Below are 26,100 nucleotides of genomic sequence, written 5' to 3'. Positions count from 1 at the left end.
AAACTACAAGCATTTCCGTTTTTGCGAGGTTCAGCTGAAGATGATGATCTTTCATCCAGTGTGAAATATCCAACAGGCAGGCTGAGATGCGAGCTGGAACCGAGGGATCATCAGGATGAAAAGAGAGGAATAGCTGGGTATCTTCAGCATAGCAGTGGTAGGAGAATCCATGTCTCTGGATGACTGGTCCTAGAGATGACGTGTAGATGGAGAAGAGAAGTCGCCCAAGAACAGAGCCTTGAGGTACCCCAGTGTTTAGATGCTGTAGGTTGGACACCTCTCCCCTCCAAGACACCCTGAATGACCTGTCAGAGAGGTAAGATCTGAACCATTGTTTAACAGTGCCCGCAACGCCCAGTGACTCGAGCGTAGATAGCAGGATCTGGTGGTTGACAGTGTCAAAAGCAGCTGACAAGTCCAGCAAAATAAGGACTAATGATTTTGAGACTGCTTTAGCCAGTCTGAGATCCTCCACGACCGAGAGCAGGGCAGTCTCAGTTGAGTGGCCTTTCTTAAAGCCGGATTGCTTGTTGTCCATGAGATTGTTTTGAGTAAGAAAGTCCAGGACTTGATTGAACACTACTTTCTCCAGAATCTTGGCCAAGAATGGAAGCAGGGATACTGGTCTATAGTTTTCAAGTAGCGTATGGTCCAGGTTGGGTTTCTTTAGCAGTGGGGTTACCCTAGTCTGCTTAAATGAAGTGGGGAATAAACCAGAGTCAAGAGATGTGTTAATTATGTGAGTCAGTGTTGGTATGACTGCAGTAGAGATGGCTTGCAAGAGATGAGAGGGAATGGGATCGAGTGGACAGGCTAGATAGCACGAGTTTGGACACCTCCGACTCAGAGAGCTGAGAAAAAGAGGTGAGTGTGTGTGGTGTTGGTGGTGTATCTTGCGTGTTTGTTGTAGGTGCAGCAAATTGAGCACTGATTTTTGCAGTTTTGGTGCAAAAGAATGTAGCAAAGTCATCAGTAGTAAGTGTGGAGGATACGGGTGGAGGAGGATAGAGGAGGGAGGAAAATATTTTAAAAAGTAGGCGAGGATTTGTGGCATTGTTGATTTTCAGACGGTAATATGTCTGCTTTGCAAAAGTAACCTCAGCTGAGAAAGAGGACAGAAGAGTTTGGTATGTTAAGAGCTGTGCAGGATTTTTAGTTTTCCGCCAAATTCTCTCTGCAGCCCGAAGTTTTGAGCGATGCTCACGGAGAGCATCCGAGAGCCAGGGTGCAGGAGGACTGGCACGGGCTGGCCTGGATGCAAGAGGACATAATCGGTCTAGACATGATGCTAGTGTGGAGCAGAGTGTATCAGTGGCACTGTTCGAATCAAGTGCAGAGAGTTTGCAAGATGGAGGAAGAGAGTCTGAAACAATGGTGGATAGTCTATTGGGTGAGAGAGATCGTAGGTTTCTGCGAAAGGTAACCAGTGTTGGAGTGTGTGGCGGCTCAGGAGTAATGTGGATGTTGAAAGACAGAAGGAAATGATCCGATATTTGTAGTGGAGTTACTATTGTTTGATCAGCGAAGCAGTGTCGTGTGTAAATAAGGTCTAGCTGATTACCTGATTTGTGGGTTGCAGAGGTAGGTGCTCTTTTTAGGTCAAAAGAGGCAAGCAGAGTCTGAAAGTCTGCAGCTTGCGGTTTGTCAACGTAAATGTTGAAGTCACCTAGCACCAACAAGGGAGTGTCAATATTAGAAAAAGATGAGAGAAGAACATCCAGTTCATCTAAGAAGTGACCTAATTTACCTGGCGGGCGGTAGATGACAACCACATTTATGTAGAAGGGGTGGATAATGGTGACTGCATGGAATTCAAAGGAGCTGATTGATGGCAGGGACGTTATTAGAGTATATTTCCATTCTTTGGAAATTAGTAGTCCAGTCCCACCCCCTCTCCCTGTGTGACGAGGAGTGTGGGAAAAAGAGAAATTAGCAGAAAGAGTTGCATGTGTAGCAGTGTCCTCCGGCCTCAACCAGGTCTCAGTTAGAGCCATGAGATTATAGTCAGAATATGTAGCTATGGAGGTAATAAAATTTGCCTTGTTAACAGCTGATTGACAATTCCAGAGGCCCACGGAGAGAGAGAGTTGTGAAATAGCAGATACATGTATTGAACGAAGGTTGTGAGGATTACGCCTGCAGCGTACCTACCATGTTTTTCAAGTGTTAGTAACAACAGGAATTAGAAACACATAATAAAAGTGCACTGACAACAAAAGATAAAGTAAAACAAGAAAGTAAAGTAATCAAGTGCTTTGTCGGTGTCTTTGCTCGGTGGAGTCGCGCAGGTAGAGTCGATGGTCTTTACACTCGTCGGTCTTCACACGAGGCGGTCTTCACACGAGGCTGCCGCGACCGCTGCCGCGGTGAACTAGTTGTTTATATAACCCCAAAGCACTAGCTGATTGAATTCAGCTGGACACGCCTCGAGAGTCAAAACAAGGGCCGAAACTGAGGCGGACGATGCGAAACCGTCCGCGTTCGCTACACAAGCTCTTATAGTAACCAAGGACACAGTGGCTAAACACTTCTAGTATGATACACAACTGAAAGCAAGTTTAAATGTCCTACAACTTTGCACAAACAGCTGAAAACAAGTCCTCAAACCATACACAACAACTGAAACAAGTCTTAAATGTACTTACAGGCTGCTGGTCTTGATGTTAAAGTGCTTCTCCTGCCGACTAAGCTAGCGTGCTCACTATATAGTGGTTACCTGGCGTTTGGACACGCCTCCCGAGTCAAAACAAGGGCCGAAACTGAGGCGGACGACGCGAGACCGTCCGCGTTCGTTACACAAGCTCTTATAGTAACCAAGGACACAGTGGCTAAACACTTCTAGTATGATACACAACTGAAAGCAAGTTTAAATGTCCTACAACTTTGCACAAACAGCTGAAAACAAGTCCTCAAACCATACACAACAACTGAAACAAGTCTTAAATGTACTTACAGGCTGCTGGTCTCGATGTTAAAGTGCTTCTCCTGCTGACTAAGCTAGCGTTTTTCTCTTATATCATATCCCTAGTCTTCCACACTTTAGGAAACGTAAACATTCAGGACGTGCCATTAGCACAGCTTGCACTAAAACAAGGCTGGAGACAACGGATGGCAACACAGATTGCGACACCAATGTCACCTTGAAAAACCTGCCGTGACGCGGATTCGAACCGGGGTTGCTGCAACCACGACGCAGAGTATTAACCACTTTACGATCACGGCGAGCTACGAAACAGCCGTTGTGACCTATGTGTGGTATGTTCCTCCCTGTTGTAAGCCCCTTTCTCTTCAGTGAGAAGACTCTGTTGTTTTTCTCCTCCTACCAGCACAACGCTTTTCCCAAGAAACAATAGAAATGCAAACAATTGACGACTGCTGCAATTTTAAAAAGGGGAAGGACGTAGTCGGCAGGATTCGAACCTGCGCGGGGAGACCCCAATGGATTTCTAGTCCATCGCCTTAACCACTCGGCCACGACTACATGACAGCCTGTACTGCCATTTCTTTATGCCTAGTACACATATTGTGTATCCAGATGAAACTTTCATCAAACGATAGCTCAACGGCAAAAGCTGTGGCTCCACAAAATGAGCGTCACACGCCCGAACAGGGACTTGAACCCTGGACCCTCAGATTAAAAGTCTGATGCTCTACCGACTGAGCTATCCGGGCTCCACAACAGCAATTCACAAGTAGGCAAGGTTTGGGTTGTAGTCGGCGCAGACCTTTACAGTACACTAAAGTTTACCGTGAGATGGGGTTTTAAGCTTATGGTTGGTGTGGATGTTGCTAAAACATGACAGGTTACTTTGAGGTTGGGTTTATGGTTTTTGTAGGTGTAGACATCAGTACAACACAATAGTTTGAACTTCATGTCATGTAGGAGACATTAAATAGATCAATGATAACTGCAGAATGTCTTTCTGCTGTTGTGGCAATGAATGGACACTCAACAATTGAAAAGATTCCTTCCATGCCTTAGAAGCGTGACTTGATCAGTACTTATCTACACAGCATGCTGGCATCAAAGATCCTATTTCTCTTATATCATATCCCTAGTCTTCCACACTTTAGGAAACGTAAACATTCAGGACGTGCCATTAGCACAGCCTGCACTAAAAGAAGGCTGGAGGTAACGGATGGCAACACAGAGAGCGACACCAATGTCACCTTGAAAAGCCTGCCGTGACCCGGATTCGCTGCGGCCACAACACAGAGTACTAACCACTATACGATCACGGCGAGCTACGAAACAGCCCTTGTGACCTATGTGTGGTATGTTCCTCCCTGTGATAAGCCCCTTTCTCTTCAGTGAGAACACTCTGTTGTTTTTCTCCTCCTACCAGCACGCTTTTCCCAAGAAACAATGGAAATGCAAACAATTGACGACTGCTGCAATTTTAAAAACTGGGAGGTCGTAGTTCTTTTTACCAGCACCGCACAAAAAAAGCTGGAATAGCATAATTATCTCTTGAAGGCCGGAGAATGACAGTTACTCTGAGCTTTTTAGCAAACATGGTGGGAAGTGGCTGGTTAGCTCAGCTGGTTAGAGCGTGGTGCTAATAACGCCAAGGCAGCGGTTTTGATCCCCGTACTGGCCAAGCTTTTACCCTTTAAGGCCTCAGAGGCATTTCAGGATTCTGCCTAGTCTCACAGACATGAATGCTGCAGGATACTTGTGAAAAGGCAGCCGAAATAGCTCAGTTGGGAGAGCGTTAGACTGAAGATCAAAAGGTCCCTGCTTTGAACCTGGATTTCCTCAAACCATTGCTGTTGTTCTTTTTTGTGCACAAGGGTCAGGTGACTGAAAGTCACCCAAAAAGCCTAGCTGCTTCACCCTTAAGTCCACCTGCTTCCACTTGACCAAAACACTATCTTCCTCCCAGATGGTCACGTTGCTTCTGGCGATGATTCCAATGGCCTGATCGACAGCACTCTATAATGCTATGTATTTAGCGCTTTGATGTCCCACTGCGGACACGCTGCTGAATAAAAGAAAACTGTGACTTGATAGGGCTTCTGAATGGTTGCAATGATAAGTACTACACAGAAACCGGCAAAGCTGACCTAAGTAGTTTCGCTTTAAACCCTCAAGGTGCCACCAGCTTTGCAATAAAAGCCCATGTAAAAAGGCATGAAAACAGAGGTAAAGAATGCAGGCATTGTTCCCGCTACCTCTCGCATGCAAAGAGAGCACTTTACCATTTGAGCTATTTCCCCTCAGAGCAATCAAAAATTGGCGATTTTCGACGTGGTCAAAATAGAAAAAAAAAGATCAAATTTGCTCTGTGGTGGCCTCTTTGCCCTGCCTGCCGTTTAGTCGTCAAATTGCCTGGAATAGTGCGCTTTTCTTTTGAAGGCCCTACCTGGTCCTGCTCCAGTAAACGTGTGAGGAGCCCTGCATGCCGAATGACGAGTTACTCAGAAATCAATGCACATTGGCACTGCCTTGTATTGACATTCTGCTACTTTCTGTCAAGGCCGTTTTTTTTTTGTTTTTTTTTTTTACATTTTTTTCTCTTTAGCCCGGGCAGCACCAACCAGAAGACTTGAGGTTCCATGGTGTAATGGCTAGCACTCTGGGCTTTGAATCCAGCAATCCGAGTTCAAATCTCGGTGGGACCTTGATTTTTTACCAGCACCGCACAAAAAAAGCTGGAATAGCATTCTTATCTCTTGAAGGCCGAAGAATGACAGTTACTCTGAGCTTTTTAGCAAAGATGGCAGAAAGTGGCCGGTTAGCTCAGCTGGTTAGAGCGTGGTGCTAATAACGCCAAGGTCGCTGGTTCAATCCCCGTACTGGTGAAGCTTTTACCCTTTAAGGCCTCAGAGGCATTTCAGGATTCTGCTTAGTCTCACAGACATGAATGCTGCAGGATACTTGTTATTGGGCAGCTGATGTAGCTCAGTTGGGAGAGCATTAGACTGAAAATCTAAAGGTCTCTGGTTCCATCCCAGGTTTCTGCAAAGCAATGCTGTTGTTCTATTTTGTGCAAAAGGGTCAGGTGACTGAAAGTCACCCAAAAAGATTAGCTGCTTCACCCTTAAGTCCACCTGCTTGCACTTGACCAAAACGCTATCTTCCTCCCAGATGGTCACGTTGCTTCTGGCGATGATTCCAATGGCCTGATCGACAGCACTCTATAATGCTATGTATTTAGCGCTTTGATGTCCCACTGCGGACACGCTGCTGAATAAAAGAAAACTGTGACTTGATAGGGCTTCTGAAGGGTTGCAATGATATGTACTACACGGAAACCGGCAAAGCTGACGTAAGTAGTTTCGCTTTAAACCCTCAAGGTGCCACCAGCTTTGCAATAAAAGCCCATGTAAAAAGGCATGAAAACAGAAGTGGAGAATGCAGGCATCGATCCCGCTACCTCTCGCATGCTTTTCTTTTGAAGACCCTACCTGGTCCTGCTTCAGTAAACGTGTGAGGAGCCCTGCATGCCGAATGACGAGTTACTCAGAAATCAATGCACATTGCCACCGCCTTGTATTGACATTCTGCTACTTTCTGGCAAGGCCGTTTTATTATTTATTTTTTTTACAATTTTTTCTCTTTAGCCCGGGCAGCACCAACTGGAAGACTTTTATTAAGCTTGGTAGTAAGTGGCCGGTTAGCTCATACTGCTACCTGTAAGTCGTGGTTATTCTTGGTTACACCGGCCAATCACTTTCCGAGCTGGAACCAACATTCACCCTATTCTTGGTTACGGCAGCCAATCGTGTTCCGAGTTACAATGAACGCAATGGCCAATCAGAGCCCTTATACCATCCATGATTTGTACTGTAATAAAAGATTTTGTCACTGATTAATTCGGACAACAATTACAAAGTAAGTATTTTTATAACAAGTTGGTTTAAGTGAATAACCATTACAGTAACATTAATTACAACAACACAATTATTATATGATTGTTATAGATGTTATATGACGTTGTTTGTTAAGATTAATGTTAGCCGACCAAGCCCACTGTACAGTTTTACTACAAACATTTTAATGCAGTTATTATACATTACAACACTTTATATTATCATTTACTACCACAGTTACAATAATGCCCGTGCATTATTCTCACACATTAATGAATCACTTCACTAATAATAAATATAAGGCTCATTTCATCAGTCACTAATTATAAACAAATTGTATAATAACGCTCACATATCACTACATCACTAATCATAAACTAATCTAATAATGCTCACGCATAATACATCACTAATTATAAAGCATAAAACAATATGGATCACGCAAGATTGCATCACTAATAATAAACCAATAATATAAGGGTCACAAATTAATCCATCACTAATAATAATTATTATTAGTGATGGATTGATGTGTGACCCTTATATTGTCTTATATACTGAGGGATGTACAGGACCAAGACATGAGAGCAGTTGGGGCAGACTTTGAACCCAGGGGAGCACTCCACAGGTTCTGTGCTGGTGGCCCCAGAAACTTGATCCACTCCAGAGTAGAACCGAACAACTCTGGCAGGGGCAAACTGCGACCGCAGTGCACTGACTGAGAGCAATGCCAAAAATCCTGAACGAGCCAGCCAGGAGTATAACCTAGAATTTTCTGATCTGTAGTCAGACACGTTATCCATTGCGCCACTGGCCCACTCTGTGCCAGGAGTGCTCATTAGCATGCTGCTTGGAAAGAGGACATGGCCCGGTAAACATGGAGTTCCTTCAACGCATGCTGTGCTTTGTTGTCATGGCAAGTTGTGGTGTGGATAGGATGCTCTTACACAGAGCATGTGACAGTCCCTCCGTAGAAAAACTGTGATCCAGGCTCTGAGACTTTCTCTTCTCCAGGAGGAGGTTGCAAACATTAGAGTTATTTTTGTCAAAGCAGCTGCAGCACACCTGGGTGGAGGCCCACAGCTAGACTAGAGGGCAACCTTTAGCCAGGCCTTCCCTGGTGGTCTTGTGGTTAGGACTTAGCGCACTCACCGCTGTGACCTGGATTCGATTCCTGGTCAGGGAACTTCCTTTTCACCTCCATGGTGAACTTCGAGCAGTGTTGCCGTTAAACTCTTCACGAAAGCAGCTCTGAACGCAAAAGATGTACTTCGAGCCGCACTGTAAGACGTAATAAGACACACTCTGGCACAGACATCCAGTCTGCACGCTGGAATACACACTATTATCTCATGGTCGAGACGCAGCTTCAAAAATTAGTTTCAAACCGGAAGTACAAATTTGCTTGAAATAACGCAAAAACAACCAATTTACACTTTTTAGTGAAATATTTGTGTCCTAATAGTGTTTTTAGCAGTGTGGGACACATATATGATTGTCAACAGCTCAAAAAATGTGTTTTGGAGTTTCGTGACCCTTTAAGGTACAAATGGTAGAGAAAATACACACATGAAAATCTTACTTTGTTTTTCTTTTAACTAAGTATATTTTTATATGTTTTGTTGTTTTGTCTCAAATTATTTTATGTAGGACACAAATGCCTCAAATGCAGCTTTAACATCATTGGAATAAATTATATTTTAACATATTCAAATGGAAAAGCTAACATATTAAAAAGGAATAATTATTTACAAGGTTACTTTTATATCTGCATTTTTATAAACTAAAGCAGTTTTGTCCCAAACCTTTGAAAAATAGTTTATGTTGTCTTTATATTTTTAGATGTTTCATTTATTACTGATTTTACTTTATGCTTTCAAAATATGTAACTATGCATTTGAAGTGATATTGTGCTATTTTGCTACATAGTAGAAGTGAACTAGTTTTGTTTTGTGTTAAAGCCACAATGGCCCTGCATAAAAGTGCTTTACTGGGACCTTATAGGCACATTTTGTGCCTGGACTCAACTTAGTATTAGTGGGACCTAACTATTTTGTTAATTACTAAATGCCCACAGAGCATGCTCATAGGACATACTTCTGACTCAGATAGTATACCTATACTTCGCCCATTGTGGCTATATACACTCCACTTTGTGTGGACTTGCTATGGGCCCAAAGTGAACTTCTGTTTCGAGTGGGCCAGCCCACAGTTTGGTCTAGCAACATTGTATATGTTTTTGGTATAGACATGTTTCTTTGGAAATTTGTGCAGTAATACTGTACACCCAAGTACATGAAGGTGAGCTTTAGCAAACAGCATAATACATTCAAAACTATTGTATAAAAATAGCATATCTTATAAAAAAAAAAGCATATCTTAATTAAGATATAAATTGGATCTCATTGAAATACTGTAGAAATTATCCAAAAGGATTTTTATGTATTGTACTATAAAACAATCCTATAGGAATGGTTCCAAAATATGATCAAAATTCTAATTGAATTCCTTCAAAGAAATCCTATAAGATGCTACTTTTTTGTCCGTTTGGCAGTGCCACAAAAAAATTCTGTGAAACCGGTCCAATCTACTTTTTGTTCATGTTGTTTTTTGTTATGTGCGTCAGCAACTCCCTGGATGCGTATTACAGTTCACAGGCAGTAAAAACGGCCCAGTGGCCTAATGGATAAGGCACCAGTCTTCGAAGCTGGGGATTGTGGGTTCAAGTCCCACCTGGGTTGTCTTTGATGCAGTTCTTATTAAGTTGGCTTTGCAGCACAATCCAGTGTGACCTTCAAAAAGCTAGGTTCATACCCTTAGGTCAAAAAGACATGACAATGGAAAACCGTTAGCATTTGCCAACAGATATGGCAAATGCTAGTATTGTCCCAGTGGTCTAATGGATAAAGCATCACTCTTTGAAGCTGGGGATTGTGCATTCAAGTCCCATTTGGGTTGTCTTTAATAAGTTACATTTAAGTTGTGTGAAAAAATCCTGACTTGTCTACTTAAAGCTAGGTGTAATGATCTGAGGACAGTAGTTAGCTTCGAATTCTCAGACTTGCTGCACACTTCAATTATGATTCATCCAATCTTGCTTGGATCTAACTGACATGGCCTAGTGGCCTAATAGATAATGTATCAGCATCTGGAGCTGGGTATTGTGGGTTCAAGTCCTACCTGGGTAATTTTTAAAAGTCTCACTTTAAGTTGGGAGCAATGTTTGTTGGATGAAACACAGTAGCTGTGAAAACCTTCTTGAGATGTGTTTGTGTGTCATTAACTTCCTTTATTGTCATGCATATTACCTGTTATGACTAAAAGGGTAACAAGATTCTTAACGCGAAAGGTCATTTTGAATTCTGCATGGTGCCTACAGAGAAGAGACTGTGTACAAACACAAAAATGGTGCTCACATATAAAGCTAGTGGTATGTACAAGATCCATAAACAAATCTAAAAATCGAATCATTGCTGCTTTTTTATCTGTATAATTATACATGTTAGACTGATTTACAGTAGGTGAGAGTTCAATGTGGCTATTACCACCGGGCATATACCACCGCCGCTTTAAATGGACAAGCACGTGTTTTCAATGAATGACAGCAGTTTGTGAATATGTCGCCAGGGGGCACAAAGGGATGGGATGTAAACAGACAGAAATTGTATTTACAGTAGCTGTAAATATGCTACTGTTCTTATAAATGAAGATAAAACGCTAAAACAAAGCATTATAATTCCTTCATTATTCATTAAACATTTGTTAACTTTGTTAACACTTGTTTATAATCATTGTAAACTTGTTAAGTGCAATGAGGATTCATTTTGGAAAATAGAATTGAAGAAATAAAAGACAACTAAAATAAAAGCACAAACAGTCAGAACAAATAAGTAGGCCTAAATAAATAAATAAAGCAGTCTTTTAGCCTACATTCAGAGAGATGTTCAGTGTTTGCTATTTTGATAGAACTAAGACAATCATATTTATAATCACATATATATAAATAAAATGAAATAAGACGTATTATGACTCCCGAAAAATTATTTTTGTTTTATAGGATGCTGTTTTATGTAATACTGGTGAAAATTTCCTCGGTTTGTTAAAGATAATGTGGGAAATATTATTTTAAACTAAATTAAAAAGTTTGTCAAGACAAACTTTAGGCTGGCTTGAGAAAGCTGAATATTTTTTAAAGTAGTTTTTAGAAGCTTAAATAAAAAAAAAGTACTTTTAAGTAGTTGTAAGTTTTAATAAGCTTAACATTTTAAAGCAGTTTTATGTTTAAAGTAGTATAAAGTTTTAAGTAATTTTTTTATTAATTACATTATTTTAAATTTACTTCATTTTGATTGGACTTCAACTTCATATGTGTTATCTACTACAATGCAAAGTTACTTGTCAAATTAATAACCATGGAGCATTAATTTGAGTTTAAGTTATTATCTTGTTCATGAAAACTGCATGCATGGAAAAAAAGATAAATTTCAGTTAAAGATTCAATAACTCTCCTTAAAAAAACTCACCTTTTATTAGATTAATCATCTTTAGAGAATTAAGTTACACATTTAAATGGTTGTTTGTCTCCACCTATTGTCATAATAATGTCATTTCTACAGATTTATTCAGTCATCATTTTGAGCTAGTAAATCATTATTTCCATAATTTAGTAAATCAAAGTTTTGGCTTTTCCTAACAGGCAGAAAGAAGCTTTAGTTATTAAATAGTTTTATCAAAACTTGTCAATTATTTATTGTCAATTGTTTGCACACAAGAATGTTTTGTCTTGGTGATTTGACATTCCAGTACAGAGACAAAAAGTATAAAGTGCAAAGTTCTGCAAACATTAAACATATATTACATGCATAAATGTATAAAATAAAATTATATAGAAAGACAGTATCGCTATAAAATGGGGGGGTGCAAATTTTTTATCTTTGTTTGGATTCATCGGATCTCTTTCTGCTGCTAAATTAGACCAAAACAGTCATTATTTCATAAAAAATTATAATATATTTTACATTTTTTATAAACACGTTTCACTCTCTTCTCTCCCGACGGCGAGTTATAAAGGTAAAGTTGTTTTTATATTCACACATTCGCTCATTTAGAAGTCTCTATATTGTTTACCATGTAATTTTGAATATTCGATCAGAATTAGCATGCAAGTATGACTTAAAAACAACATTAACACTGTTTATTTGACTGTGACCAATGTTGTACTTTGATAGTCATTGGCTGCTAATATGATTTCGCTATTTAGAGTTTGCAAATAACACTGTTATGATATTATACTACCAGAACTTTTAGCAAAGGTGAAACTTTTTATTTCTTTACGACAAAATAATTATGCCAGAAATGTTTCTGGATGAGGTATTTATGTGATTTATACATAATAGGGGTGTTCTGATTGGTCTTAAAGCATCACTAAATTGTGCAGGCATTACAGGTCAAACAATTTGTTACATTTATCAAAATAAACAATAAGGCTCTTAAAGCACTGCTTTGAGAAATGTAGAGTCGTCATATTTCAAATACCTCAAGTGAAACGAAGTCATTTGTTTTATTATTTTATCACTGACAGTGTCCTTGTCCTTGTGTAAAATTATTTCAGTTTAAGATCAAGTGTAAAATAAAATGTTGTATAGACAACAATGAGCAAATAGGACAATAGTGTACAATATGTAAATAAAACCCCAAATTTAAATCTTTTCATCATATACTTTAATTAAACATTTCAAAGCTTGGAAGTATTGTTTACAAATGGACAAAAAGTGTCTCTATGGCCTTTAAAGTATGTGGTAGTTGTGCCAGTACTATTGAAATTGAGTCAATGTCATGAAAGGAAAAATCGACCATACTTTGTTAATGCAAATTCCTATATGTAGCCTTGTGATGTAAGCAGTTAAACCATTTAAATAGTTTTATTCTTAAAAAGGGCCATAATGAAAATCTGAGTTTTTCTCAAAAGTAATTAACTAGTACTCAGTGTAGTTTTTTAAAAGAGTAATTTGTAATATATTAGTATTATTTACTAAAACTTGTCATCTGTGAGAGAACATCAACAAATAAAATAAAAAAATCACAGGCACATTTAGTGCAGGCTTATTATATTATTAATATATGATCAATTATTATTGTTGTTAATAAATGTTTTTTTTTAATTGTATAAATCGATAGATAGTTCCAATGCAGTATTTTTATTAATTGCTGAGAAGACATTGCAGGTGTTCAATACATTGCGTGTCAATTTTGGTTTATTATATTCTTAATTATAAATATAGTATTAACTAATTATTATATCTTATTAATGTTTTCTTTAATAAATCAATAGATGGTTCCTATGCAATGCTTTAATGGGTTGCTGAGAATACATTTCAGGTGTTCAATATGTTGCGTGTCAGTTTTGAAAATAAAAATAGGTGCTGGAAAAAGTGCTTAAAAAACCTTGGTTTTCATTAGGCTGTGTCTGTATGAACTCTGTATGAAATCAGTGTCACATTTTTAATCGTTTGGTGATGGTTAATTAAGATCTCTTGGATGTCAGATCATGTGATGTATTTTGCTGAACTGTGCTCAAATGTTATAAATGTAAAAACACCACATTTTGAAGTGTGACTGCAGTATGTCAATTTAGTTTTTGTGTGTTGCACTCATAGACTTTAGAAAACGGCGGAAAGTCAAATCATCCAAATAAATTTTTATGATGGACAGAAGTTGCAGAGGCTGCAAACGTATAAAACATGAGGCAGTATTTAGTTTATATACACTATATACAACTGCAATTGACCAGCTTTTGGGGGTGAGGCCAGCCTGTGAAAGGTTGAGAACCCCTGGTCTATTAGGCTAGTTTAAATACTATTTTAAGATGTCACTATGCAGAGTGAGTGCATTTTCCCTCCTTCTTCTGGTTTAAAGATAAAGCTCTGGAAGTTGACAAAATCAAATAAACCCAACCTGGTTATGGCGATGTTAAATGATTTGACAATGCTTGATATAAACCGTAAAGTTTACTTTAGTTTGTGATCAACTCTGGAGCAAATGCAGCTTAAAGTGTGACGTGCAGCAAACAGCCAATTACAAGACACACAAGTGCAGCAAACAGCCAATCACAATACACACAAGTGCATCAAACAGCCAAACTCAAGACACATGAGAGTCAGTTTGACTCATTTCTCCAGAATCAGTGATTTTACTGAATTCACTTCTTTGTTCCAGATTATAGATATATCATAATATAAAAAATAATAATAATAATGAATCTAAATACATTTATGAATCTAATAATAATAATGAATCTAAATACATTTATTTGTAGTAATATGGGAGTTTTCACATTGCATCTTTAAAGGCAACAAGTTGTCTACAGAGACTGTAATTGTCTTCAGAAAGAAAACTTGTTTATTTTTTCAAATTAGTCCATCAAAATAAATGTGTAGTGTTTTGAAATCAAAGTCTTCATTTGTTTCCCACAACACATCAAGAGTTGATCAAGTTAAAATCACATAATCTGACACAAATCTGATCTGTCGTGACTAGCAAATGGCATTGTCTGAACAGGGCTTCAGGGAGTCTGTATCGGTCGCTCACTGTCATTGCCTTACAGCGAGTTCACACCACAGGAGTTTATCCACTAACAAGTTTTGTGAAACTGCAGACAAAAGCACAAAATTGGATGTAAATCTTTGTTTGTTCAGGCGAGTGACAATCAAACAATGTGAATTATCAAAAACACAATCTGAGGGTGTAGGACAGTGTTCCCTGCATCTCCTCAAATATTTTCTCCTCCCTAATCTTTCTAATTCTCTTTTCAGAGCCGATCATTTGTTTGGTAAATTAATAAACTATTTGCAAATGTGCACTGTGCACAAATATGGTTATTGGTTCATAATAAGTTGAAACACATTGTTATATTTTGCTGTATTTGGCTTAACCGTTCTTGTGTGGCTTGCCAATGTATAGATGACTCTAACAGATGAAATAAGGAAGCTGACCAAAGTTCTTACAGGGAGAAGACTTTATTGAAGACAACTAATAGTGTAGGTCCTCATCAGTGATGTTAACTCATCCGTCTTCAAGTACCTTAAACCAAAGTACAGTCTGTGAGACACTACTTTATAACAAACGGCATAACTGCGTAACCAGGGCCGGCACGGAGAGAGAGGGCAGCGTCCGCGACACCTGCCTTACCACCCGCGTCCTCAGTTATATCTGCAACACCTCCCTCACCACCCGCGTCCTCAGTTATATCCGCGCATAGGGCGGCAGAAAAGAGGTACACGATACCTTGCTTCATTTTCATAACCGGTCACTTTCGTTTTCACATTGGGGTTTAGGGCGGCGTGACTGTCTTCTGACTAGAGCGGCAGTTCAGCTTGATCCGGCCTTGCATGTAAGCAATAACTGAGGTAAAAAAAACTCTGGTTATTTATAGTGAGTCAGGAATCATCTGATTGGTAAATCATGTTTTAGCTAATGCTGGACCAGCTGTGGACAATCATAAGCATGTGATCCTCTCAAAAGTAGTTTATAAATAAACTTCACTTGAATGAACAGCCAAACTACATGAAAAAGCTGCCGTTTTGAATATACCCGTGTTTGTGTGGACAAGGCCTCATTTTTCAGGACTCTGCTCTGCATTGTGAAGCTTCAAGTGAGCGCTGAGGCTTCTTTTATGGGTAAAGCCCTTTCCACACTCACTGCATCTAAAATGATCCTCTCTTGAGTGAGTCTTCATGTGTCGCCTAATGTAGTCTTTGCGTGTGAGTTTAATTCCACACTGATCACATGTGAACACTATGGTTCCAGTGTGACCATTCATGTGGTTCATGAGGCTAGATTTGGTTGAGAAGCTCTTTCCACACTGAGCACATGCAAACGGGTTCTCTCCGGTGTGAGTTCTCATGTGGTGTTTGAGTGTGCTTTTATATGTGAAACTTTTACCACACTCTGTGCATGTGTAAGGTTTCTCTCCAGTGTGAATCCTCATGTGGATGTCAAGGTTTTGTTTTTTAACAAAACTTTTCCCACACTGTGTGCAAGTAAATCTTTTCTCTCCAGTGTGAGTTCTCATGTGGACTTCAAGGTTGCCATTTTGCTTAAAACTCTTTCCACACTGAGGGCAAGAGTAAGGCCTCTCCTCAGTGTGAATTCTCATGTGCATTATCAAGTTTCCTGCATGATAGAAGCTTTTTCCACACTGTTGGCATGTGTACGGCCTCTCTCCAGTGTGAATTCTTATGTGGGTTTTAAAGTTTTCTTTTTGAAAAAAACTCTTTCCACACTGTTCACAGGTGTAAGGCTTCTCCCCAGTGTGAATTCTCATGTGCACCGTTAAGTTTCCTATAGTATAGAAGCTTTTTCCACACTGTTTGCAGGTGCAAGGTTTCTCCCCTGTGTGAACTCTCATGTGAACATCAAGCTTTGGCTTTTGACTAAAAGTCTTTCTACGCTGTTTACTGCTGAAATTACACTTAGATTTGGATTTCCGAGGTCTTCCACGTGATGAAGTCTTTTTAGTCAATGTGGGTTTTTCATCAGTCAATATGTCTTGGTGTTTCTCTTCCATTTCATTCCATTGATGAGTCTCTTCTTTCAGCACCATCAGGTCTTAAAAAAACAACAAAAAAGTGAACTTTAGTATGAAGCCACAAAGCGATAAGCATGAAATGGATGTTTCACCCACAAATAAAAATAACCAATTAACATTTACTTTCCGTCATGTGGTTTTAAACATTTCCTGTCTTTTGAAACACAAAGGAAGCTTGCATTTTTTTACAATATCTTGTGCTCAAAAGAACCAAGGGATAACTTATTAATGGAGAGTAAAAGGTGAGGCTAATTTAAATTTTTTTTTTTTTTAATTTTTACAAGATGTAAAATAAGTCTTTGGTGTTCCCAGAATGTGTCTGAGGTTTCGGCTCAAAATCAGATCTTATACCTTGCAGAATATTTCATTTTGGGGGTCAGAGGAAAACCAAGCTGTTTTTGTGCCTGTGGCTTTAAATGCAAATGATCAAATGCACTCGCTCTAGATTACTCATGTTGTGTTCCCTTATGTGTATCTTCCACTGGATTTAAACATTTGTAACTTGCTTAGAAGACCCGATTAAGACAAATCCTGCATGTTCATAGCAAGTACGCATAATTCAGCTTATATTATTGAGTTTGCATTATTGTAAATAACTTATGCAAATGTTTCCCAGTACTGGTTTGCAGCTGGACGGTATCCGCTGTTGAAAACATATGCTTGATAAGTTGGTGGTTCATTCCACTGTGGCGACCCCTGATAAATAAAGGGACTAAGCAGAAGGAAAATGAATGAATGAACTTTTGCAAAAGCTTAATGCCACGTTTTCTGTAAACTGTGATGAGGAAATGGCGAGATGACATCCCAGGTGAAAAAAATATATAATTAAATGCAATTAAAATACACTTAAATACCCACAAATACATTTTTAGAACATTGTTTTTTTTTTTTTGTGTTAAATAAAAGTTTGATGGTTTTACACTATAAATATACTAAATAAGTATGTTTATACTTCAGTAGGACTTTAGTACACTTGACAAAAGTATATTAAATACCAGTAATACTTAAATACATTTTTAGTGTACTACAATAAAGTACACTACAGAAAAAAACACCCAAAAGAGTTTTATTAGTGTGTTTTTCAAAAGTGTGCTTTAAATGCTTTAAACATTAGTTGATTTTTAGTACACTGTTTAAGTTTAAAATAAGTTAATATATAAAAAATCTATTAGTAATGTATTATAGTAGAAGTACATTTTCCCAAAAGTTGTACTTAAGTACACTTAATGTGAATGCAATTATCACTAACACTTAAATTGATTTTGAGTGTGGTAATCTTACCAAAACATTATTGTCTTGAAGTATGTGTGTGTTGTGGGTCAAGGAATAATCAGGAAATCCAAGAATGGGCATGCAGAAGGGATGATATGTTTGTGTATATCCAGTGTAGTCAATAATATGATAATCTAAGGAAACATATGTTTTACATTGCATATTCTAAAATTGTTCTGGACTGTTTATCCTTCTACTTAATTATCTTTTGTCTAACCAATTACGTGAGGATGTCTAAACAATCTAATGACAAAGGTTTGTTGACTCTGTTAGCATAAATATCACTGTATTCTGAATGTAAGGAAGGTCGACCTGTAGAGCTCATGGAGAGTGCTGAAGCTGATTTCTTGCTGTCAAAACTACAAAACTCATTAAATTAAAACTCATTAAATTTCCTTCTATTTTATTTCATTCCTGACTCTTTGTTTTTATTTATCGCAACTGGTCTTTCACTGTTCTTAAAATGTACTTAATACTAATTTTTAGTACATTAAATACAAAATTAGTTTGGGAAAATAGAGCACTTTTAATACAGTATTTAGCACACTTTTTTTTTACAATTTGTATATTCTTTTAATATATTACTATTATACTTTAAATTAGTCATAAATATATTTAAATGTTTAAAAGTAGGGTTCCAGTGTTTTTCTAGTTGTAACTAAATATATATTTTTAAAAATACAGATATAGTATGTTAAAAGCACATTTTAATTCAATTTCAGTGTGTCTCAAAATAGCACAGTTGAGTGCACTTAGATGGTGTTAAGTTTATCTTAACATATACTTAATACTATCTTTTAGTACATTAAGTACAAAATTAGTGTGCGAAAATAGAGCACTTTTAGCACATTACTGAAAAAAGTGTACTAAGTATACTTGAAGTGCATTTTAGTGCACTTTTTTTCTTTTTTTTTTACCTGGGCAAGCAAAGAGATCTGCATGCTGTAGGCTATTACATAAATGCGAACTCAACTTTTAATACTGCAGTCACAACATTTGTCATTGAAATAACGCCACAGGTAGTTGGTAGATCTGTGTAAAAAAGGCCTGCCGTTACAGCTGGAAAAAATCCTAAAGGAAACACTGATATAACTTATGCAAATGCTTCCCAGTACTGGGTTGTAGCTGGAAGGACATCCGCTGTTTAAAACATATGCTAAAAAAGATAGTGGTTCATTCCACTGTGGTAACCCTTGATGAATAAAGGGACTAATGCTGAGTTCAGACTGCATGATTTTCAAAATATTCGTGTTACAGATGTTTTTCTCACTGCATGACTATCTGGTCTAGCGTTTTGTCACTGGTTTGTCTACACTGCAAGATGGATCGGCGACAGGGAGTTTCACACTGCATGACTATACAAAAGGACAATCACAGACAACTTTGTCCAAACTATGTCTCACAGCCAAAAATACATATAGCTTTTGTTATTAACTACATAATGAGAAAGAAGCCTTTAATGGGGTAGAAAATGTATATATTTGCTCCCCTGGCATGGTTTCCGCTACATTCATTCTTCCATGGCAGGGCACCACGACAAAATTCATCCCGCCACGGCTTCATTACAGCTTCTCATTCAAAACATTTCATTTTTAATAGCCGGTAATAACGTATTAAACGCCAAAACTTATTAAAAGGTTGAGTGAATTATAACCGCGTGAACTTCTCTGTAATCGTAGTAGTGCTGTGTATTATTTGTTTACCCCGTTAAGAATATGGGCGACAGACTGACTGGCTGACTGACAGATGCGTGAGGCCAGCAAACACGATCTATAGCCGTTTCACTTTACTTCAGGACGCATTAATATCGTTCTGTAGGTCAATTAGAGACATTCATAAATGTACAAGCAAAGAGATCTGCATGCTGTAGGCTATTACATAAATGTGATCTCGACTTCTAATACTGGGGTCACGACATTTGTCATTGAAATAACACCACAGGTAGTTGGTAGATCTGTCTAAAAAAGGCCTGCCGCTACAGCTGGGAAAAATCCTAGATGAAACACTGCCTGGGTTTTGAAGGGAACTAGCAATTTCTCTTCAACTTTTTCCTTTTTTGGCCCAGTTGAGCCAAAGGAAAATGAATGAATGAACTTATGCAAATGCTTAATGCCAGTTTGCTGTAAACTGGAGTAATGAGGAGATAGCAAGATGACATACTTTGCAACTTGTTTTCATTCACTTGTACTTTTGTCTTTGTTTTATTGTCTTTGTGCATGTCCCGAGGCTTAGCTGAAGTCCTACATGATGACATTTTATATACCTGACAAGATGCAGAAATGCCATCAAAAAAGGTGACCTGCTGTTTGTCTAATCAGGGACAGTGACAACATAAATATACAAATAATAATGTTAACCCGGTGGTTGGGAATGTGTAATGTCTGTAAATGAACATCTAGGATTATTTGTTAGCCCCTGGTATAGCATGAGCAGTGTGGAAGGTGCTTACTGATAACCAAGGATTTTGTTATTCAGAGTGGGAATGACTCAGGATTATCCATTTGAAGTGTAAAAAGCCCTAAGAATACTCAGCATCAGTTCTCAGCATAAACAGAGCACAAAGACAAACAGCGACATACAAAAATTGTCAATCATGTCATAGCAGTGACCTGATCCCATATGCTAATGTTTTAGAACTTCCAATTCAAGTGCCTCTTGGAGAAATGACCAGGAATAATAAATGGCAGAAAACGGTCACAGTACTTGCTCTGCAAACAAGTGTGTTCATGACTATACATACAAACAAAAATAATAAAAATAGAAATTTTGACTTTGCAACATTAAGCAGCATTAGGCAAGGGCCAGTATAAGATTCTAATTCTAATAACCTTGAATAAAAATATCACAGTTTCATGGTACTGTGATTACTGCTCTAAAATGAATATTTTTTTATATGTCTGGGTAAAAAAACAAACAGTTTTCCCCTTTGAACACAATGTATTTTCTTTTGAGAAACTTTGAAAGTGTTTTGGAGCAGTAAACATGTCAGGCTGAATAATTCTAATGAATCATTGACTTTTGCTGTCTTCATTAGTTTTAGAAACACAGATTTCTTTATGATTTAAAATGACATCTTTTGATATCTTTTCTGCTGGAGATACTGTTGTCCTAAAAAACTTAAAACATAAAAACCTTACATATACAGTAGTAATGATATAGCAGAATATTTTGTCAGCTTTATACCTTGAAAATTGTTATCGTCCCATGCCTTAGCAGCATAACACTGTTTTTAGGATCTAAAAATTAATTCTTTAAATAAAGTCTCAAGCAAAAAGATTCCAATGTCTGCTGGTACACAAAGAATATGGTCAATATTTTGATGAACTTTACACTATTTTTTGTTTGCATATCATCAGCATCCTGTAATCCATTTCTTAAGCAGCAAAAGTCATTTGTAGACTAGTTTGTTGGCCAGTTTTAGTCAGTGCAATGCTAATCGTTATTGTTCTACTATAATTTGTTTATTTTGCCTCATTATGTCCCACAACATCATCAATATAGTTTAGAATAATGTACAATGTTTTATAATAATTAATTATTTTAGTGTCCATTTCATTCAGCATGTTTAAAATTGTGGGCATCCACGTTTTTGACATGCTTTAAACCAGGGTTTCTGCAGGTTTCACCAAGTTAAATTTAGGACTTTTTAAGATCATTATGAATGAAAATTTATACTCATAAAGGGCTAAATGCTAAGGAATTTTTCAGATGGCCCAGATGAAAATGTTTTTTATTTGCCCCTAAAAAATATTATGATTTTAATACATTTAATAATACAATAATAAATGAATAATATAAAATTACAATATTTTAGATATTTCTTAGCAAAAGATTTTAAATATTGTGTAAAAACAAGCCTTTACTTGTATCCATACACTTTTTCCCAACATAAACTTTGAAAAAATACAAAAAAATTAACAAATGTTTTAAAAGTTTTTAAAACTATAATAAACTAAATCTATGCACAACAATCTGTCCAGGTCAATGTCCTCAGCAGTAAATACATGGATCACATTTAAACAAATGTTATTGTAAAAGAAATAATTAAACTATTATGATAAATAGAGTTAAAATGTCCTTTTTTAATTAAAAAGTTGAAAGTTTTATTGAGATGGATTGTTGGTGATTGTATGGGTTTTGGCCAGATTGGGTAGTAAATCATGAACAAAGGAAAATGAAGACTTGTTTTAAAAAGATTTAAGACCTACAACACAATATTTCAGAAAAATTTAAGACTTTTTAAGGCCTAAAATTTAGATTTTGGAATTTAAGACATTTTATGATTCGCGGAAACCCTGTTTAAATACAATAGCCCTGGTAATTAGTTATTATAATAATGTGGTTCTAACTCAGATACTATTAGTAACAACTACTAGAAACAAGTTTAAACCCATAAAGAATTTGGTAAAAAAAAAAAAAAAAAAGGAATTTACAATTATACATAAAATAATGACAAAAGACATGAGAACAAGTAACAAGAAAGAAACTTATTCCTGTCTTTATATGAGTGCTTATGTGCATTTAGGAGAACTAGGCAGCACACTCAGGGCTGCGAGATGGATTTAATTTAGTATTCTTATTATTAAAATATATCTGAATGAGGATCAAATGACTGAGTTGGTGTTTGAGAATAAAAACCAACCTGTTTGTTCCTGCAGATCTTCCTGTTTGACTGTGAATGTTTCTTCAATCTTCAAATCTTCACTCTCCACTTTAATAAATGCCATCTTTATAACAGTGTGGAGATCAGTCACTTCAGCAGGAGTTTTGCTCTGTGTTTGGACACTTTATCCTGTTTAAAATGAACAAAACAATAAAAAATGTCCTGTTTAAAATAAATAAAACAATGAACAGAAACAAGATAACTTCTCTTTAAAAGTGTCTTCATATGAATAATCAACAAAAAGAAATCGGGTAAAACGTTTCTTTAAAACACTTATTACACACTTTATTCAAACAATAGCTCTCAAATAATGAGAGATTATAGATTATAGAAATAGTACTATGTTGTATAAAAAGGTAAAATAATATTTCCAACAGCAGGGACATAATTTAATATCGTTTAAAAAACCTAAAACTTCAGAACTTTAACTTTAAATCGGTTTATATCTGTAAACCTTTTAAAACAAACCTTACTCCAGTTGAACCAGCGCTGATGCGGCGCCGCCTGATGACGTCACAGGCTACGCCAAAATAAAAGACTTTTTTTTTTATCTAATAATCTAATTTCAATTTTGCATTTTATTTAAAATGTTTAGCAAATGTTTATATTAATTTACTGATTTAATTTACTCTAACATTGCAGAAAACACATTATGTTTACCAATCACACTAACAATAACACTAACCTGCTTCTTTTTAAAGGATAAAAATTGAGTAAAAAGTGTACTTAAAAAAGAGGCACCAGTTCCAGCTGCCACAAAAAGGCAATGAACACAAAATAAAATAGGTTGCTTATGTCAAAAAGACAGAGAATCAGGGATAACAGCAACAAACATTTTAAAAGAAGAAGGGATAGACCTTGTTGAACTCATGAAATGCACAGACATACGTTCAACATGTGTCTACCTCAAGGACCAGTCTTGCAGTTTTTTTTTTTTTTTTGCATCCAACGAAACAGATGGGAGTTGAATTAAAATAGATAGCTGGATTGACATTTTAAAAAAATGATACAAAAAAGTATAGAAATAAAAGGTAAAATGCAAATGCATAATTTAAATGGTGTAATGGTTGATTTTTATAATTGTCTATAATCTATTCACATACTTTTATTTATTTCTGTATTTATTAAGTTTTTGTATGTTTGTTGTTTTGTTTATCTTTTAAAACTCATACTGTATTGCTAACAGCAAGTGACAGAATTCCTTTCTTTCATTCCAATTACAGCAAATAACTCCTGCAGGAATTATAAAATCCTGCAGCATTTGTCACTTGCTTGGATCCACTGTGAAACCTGTAAGAAATTCCTGCACATATCGTCAATGTGTCCTACAGGATTTTATTATTCCTGCAGCACTGCAGCTATCCTGCAGGGGGAAAAATAAATCCTTCAGGATTCCTGTAAAAAGTACTGCATGATTCTAAAACCTGTAGAGTTGCCTGCACATATTGACATTTTGTCCTGCAGGATTTCATAATTCCTACAGGATACCAGCAGGTTCCTGCAGAAAAAAATGAAGAAAACACAAGGAAAGAATAAACTCAATAAATGTATCCTTACATTATGTAGGAACTGAAATACCTTAGGTAATTTAAGAAGGCAGTGAAAGCAGTCATTTTATTTTCAGGGAAATCCACATTGAAGGACTGATGTTACTTTCTCCAATACAGCAGGTGGCGGTGTGCAGTTTTACTCTGCTCTCTGACTCTACGCACAGCCAGAAGAAGAAGTGGTGCGTAGCGTCTAAACTTTCTGCTCCACATCCAGCGTTAATACTGCTTTAGGTAAAGTCATGCATGTAACCGTCTGCATGTCATTTGATTGAATGTAAATCCCACATGTACTTTTGGCCCCCGCATGTCCCTATCTACTCTTTTCAGAGTGTTTGCGACGGATGTTTTTACTGAACTCGTGTGACCGTAGACTGTAAAGTACAGGGTGTGACCATTGAGATGAAATTTGTGAGTCATAGTTCAGTAAATCAAAGTTCTCCAATATATTTCATATGTTTTTCAATATGAACATGTTTGCTGAATCCAGCTTTTTAACATGCTTTACAGCACTGCTCGACGTTGATCACTTGTAATGTCTGCGCGAGTGCGCGTTAACGATCGCGTGCATGAGCGACCTGGGCGTTCCCGAGAGAGTATTTCACGGAACAGCGCCCCCTGGTCACAATTTTCGGCACAACATAACCCTTCAGAAACGAAAGGGAAAAAGCTTGTTGAATCCATCATTTACCTACACTGAATAGCTTTATATCTTTAATGTCCTGACAGAACCTGTATTGCTGAGTTCACTGCATGATTTTCAAAGTAGTCGTGTCACCGATGTTTTGGTAAAGTTAGTTTTATATTCGCACATTTGTTTATTTAGAAGTCTCTATATTGTTTACCCTGTTACTTCCCAGATAGCAGGCAGTAATCGGCCCGAGCTCGGCTGCCCTCCGTCGCCTCCGGCTCCGACTCGGCATCGGCGAGTGTTATCCGGGCCGAGTGCGGCCCGCAGCTCGCTCGCGCACATGCGGTTGGGATGCGGCTGTAAAGCACTGGCCCGATTCCGATCAACCATATCCGGCCCGAGTCTGTCTGTAGAGTCCTGGCCGCCTCTGGCAAGGACTCGGCTGATGGCAACCGATTAAGTTCTTATTTTATCTAGTAATCTGTTAGCTCCACGTTTAATGCTAATTTGAGAAAATATTAATGGTACGATAGCAAAAAAAAAAAAAAAAGAATATTTAGTGTGGATGGTCGCTATGTTTAGACGCAAACAAAACATTATTATTTATAAATAGATTATACATGTCATCTAGAGAAAAACTATGTAAAATTCGCTTATTTTTGAGATAGCACGCTCCTGTGCTGAGTTTTTTTTTTTTTAAAGCAGAAGTTGGTTTCATAATAAACACATGCGTTACTAAACTCCTGATCCAACCTCCATCCAGACGGTGGCGGTAATGCTCCAAAAAGCTGGTTGTCAACCACCATGGCACGAAGATCACAAGAAGAAAAAGCTTGGTTTTTTCAAAGATTCACGTGGATTCTGGTCAGAAAGGTAAGCTTTTTACTGCTTGTGTACTGTATAATTAGCGAATTTAGAGCTTAAAACATTTCCACGGTGTTTGGTTGTAACAGCGTTTAGTAGTGGTGGGCAAAGCGAGGCTTCGTGAAACACTGAAACAGTCGAAGCAAATGTGTCGAAGCTTCGAAACGTTTCGAAACCTCACTCTACAGTGACATCTAGTGGTCATTTTTTATATATATTGCACTGAAACAGCTTCAGCAAAGAACGATTGAACAAATTGAGGGATTAAACCCCACTTTGTGAAAGTGGAATCCTTCAAGTAACATAGTACAGTGGTTAAGGTGTCAGACATCCATGCAGGAGTAGTAGGTTTCGAAGCCAGTCAGTAGCAGTTGTTTTAAAATGCTTTAATACCAGTTGGTAATGCTTTGCTCTTGTATCGTTTTGTTTCAACATTGGTCTGATATCCGAATAAACAATTTGTGAATAAATATGTCTTGTTTTTGTCTTAAAACAGGGTTGTTGCTAGATCAAAAACGGTGGCCTGAAGTTATCAAGAATTATTTATATTATTCATTAAATTTCCCATTTATTGTATTTTATTAATGTCTACCCAAACCCTAAACCCAACCATACTGTAAAAATATTTATTATTGTTTTACAGTGTTTCCAAAATGATGCTAAATTGATGGCGTAACTGCAGCTGTATCCTATTTAGGCTACACAAAACAGAAACATGATT

General features: G+C 37.4%; 1 protein-coding gene and 7 non-coding genes across 10 annotated transcripts; 5 read left to right on the top strand and 3 right to left on the bottom strand.

Moving 5' to 3' along the window:
* Positions 1–3,399: 3,399 nt before the first annotated feature.
* Positions 3,400–3,481, bottom strand: trnas-aga (transfer RNA serine (anticodon AGA)). The gene has a single exon. It is a non-coding gene; the product is annotated as a tRNA-Ser (tRNA).
* Positions 3,482–3,599: 118 nt separating this feature from the next.
* Positions 3,600–3,672, bottom strand: trnak-uuu (transfer RNA lysine (anticodon UUU)). The gene has a single exon. It is a non-coding gene; the product is annotated as a tRNA-Lys (tRNA).
* An 855-nt stretch (positions 3,673–4,527) lies between these two features.
* On the top strand, positions 4,528–4,601 carry trnai-aau (transfer RNA isoleucine (anticodon AAU)). The gene has a single exon. It is a non-coding gene; the product is annotated as a tRNA-Ile (tRNA).
* A 952-nt stretch (positions 4,602–5,553) lies between these two features.
* Positions 5,554–5,625, top strand: trnaq-uug (transfer RNA glutamine (anticodon UUG)). The gene has a single exon. It is a non-coding gene; the product is annotated as a tRNA-Gln (tRNA).
* Positions 5,626–5,732: 107 nt separating this feature from the next.
* On the top strand, positions 5,733–5,806 carry trnai-aau (transfer RNA isoleucine (anticodon AAU)). The gene has a single exon. It is a non-coding gene; the product is annotated as a tRNA-Ile (tRNA).
* An 88-nt stretch (positions 5,807–5,894) lies between these two features.
* trnaf-gaa (transfer RNA phenylalanine (anticodon GAA)) lies at positions 5,895–5,967 on the top strand. Its single transcript has one exon. It is a non-coding gene; the product is annotated as a tRNA-Phe (tRNA).
* Positions 5,968–9,484: 3,517 nt separating this feature from the next.
* trnar-ucg (transfer RNA arginine (anticodon UCG)) lies at positions 9,485–9,557 on the top strand. The gene has a single exon. It is a non-coding gene; the product is annotated as a tRNA-Arg (tRNA).
* A 5,258-nt stretch (positions 9,558–14,815) lies between these two features.
* LOC108184006 (uncharacterized) lies at positions 14,816–24,455 on the bottom strand. Of its 3 annotated transcripts, none has more exons than XM_073948755.1 (3): positions 23,916–24,455; positions 22,317–22,466; positions 14,816–16,422 (listed from the first exon to the last, which is right to left on the bottom strand). In XM_073948755.1, the coding sequence occupies exons 2-3, from the start codon at positions 22,399–22,401 to the stop codon at positions 15,428–15,430; spliced, it is 1,080 nt and encodes a 359-aa protein (XP_073804856.1). In that variant the 5' UTR covers positions 22,402–22,466; positions 23,916–24,455; the 3' UTR covers positions 14,816–15,427. The 3 variants fall into 3 exon arrangements, with proteins under 3 accessions (XP_073804856.1, XP_017211284.1, XP_073804857.1); XM_017355795.4 differs by lacking the exon at positions 23,916–24,455 and adding an exon at positions 22,806–22,859; XM_073948756.1 differs by lacking the exon at positions 23,916–24,455 and adding an exon at positions 22,811–22,859.
* Between the last annotated feature and the right edge of the window lie 1,645 nt (positions 24,456–26,100).

The sequence above is a fragment of the Danio rerio genome, chromosome 4 (assembly GCF_049306965.1).
Source record: "Danio rerio strain Tuebingen ecotype United States chromosome 4, GRCz12tu, whole genome shotgun sequence".
NCBI classification, from domain to species: domain Eukaryota; kingdom Metazoa; phylum Chordata; class Actinopteri; order Cypriniformes; family Danionidae; genus Danio; species Danio rerio.
The sequence above is the reverse complement of the archived record's forward strand: the minus strand, read 5'-3'. Positions and strand labels throughout refer to the sequence as shown.

What these genes read in the sequence shown, in the direction of transcription:
- LOC108184006 (XM_073948755.1), bottom strand. Translation starts at nt 22,401, where the DNA reads ATGGCATTTATTAAAGTGGAGAGTGAAGATTTGAAGATTGAAGAAACA. An exon ending in AGATCTGCAGGAACAAACAG is followed by an intron (nt 16,423 to 22,316) that starts GTTGGTTTTTAT and finishes TGTTTTTTTAAG; the next exon opens with ACCTGATGGTGCTGAAAGAA.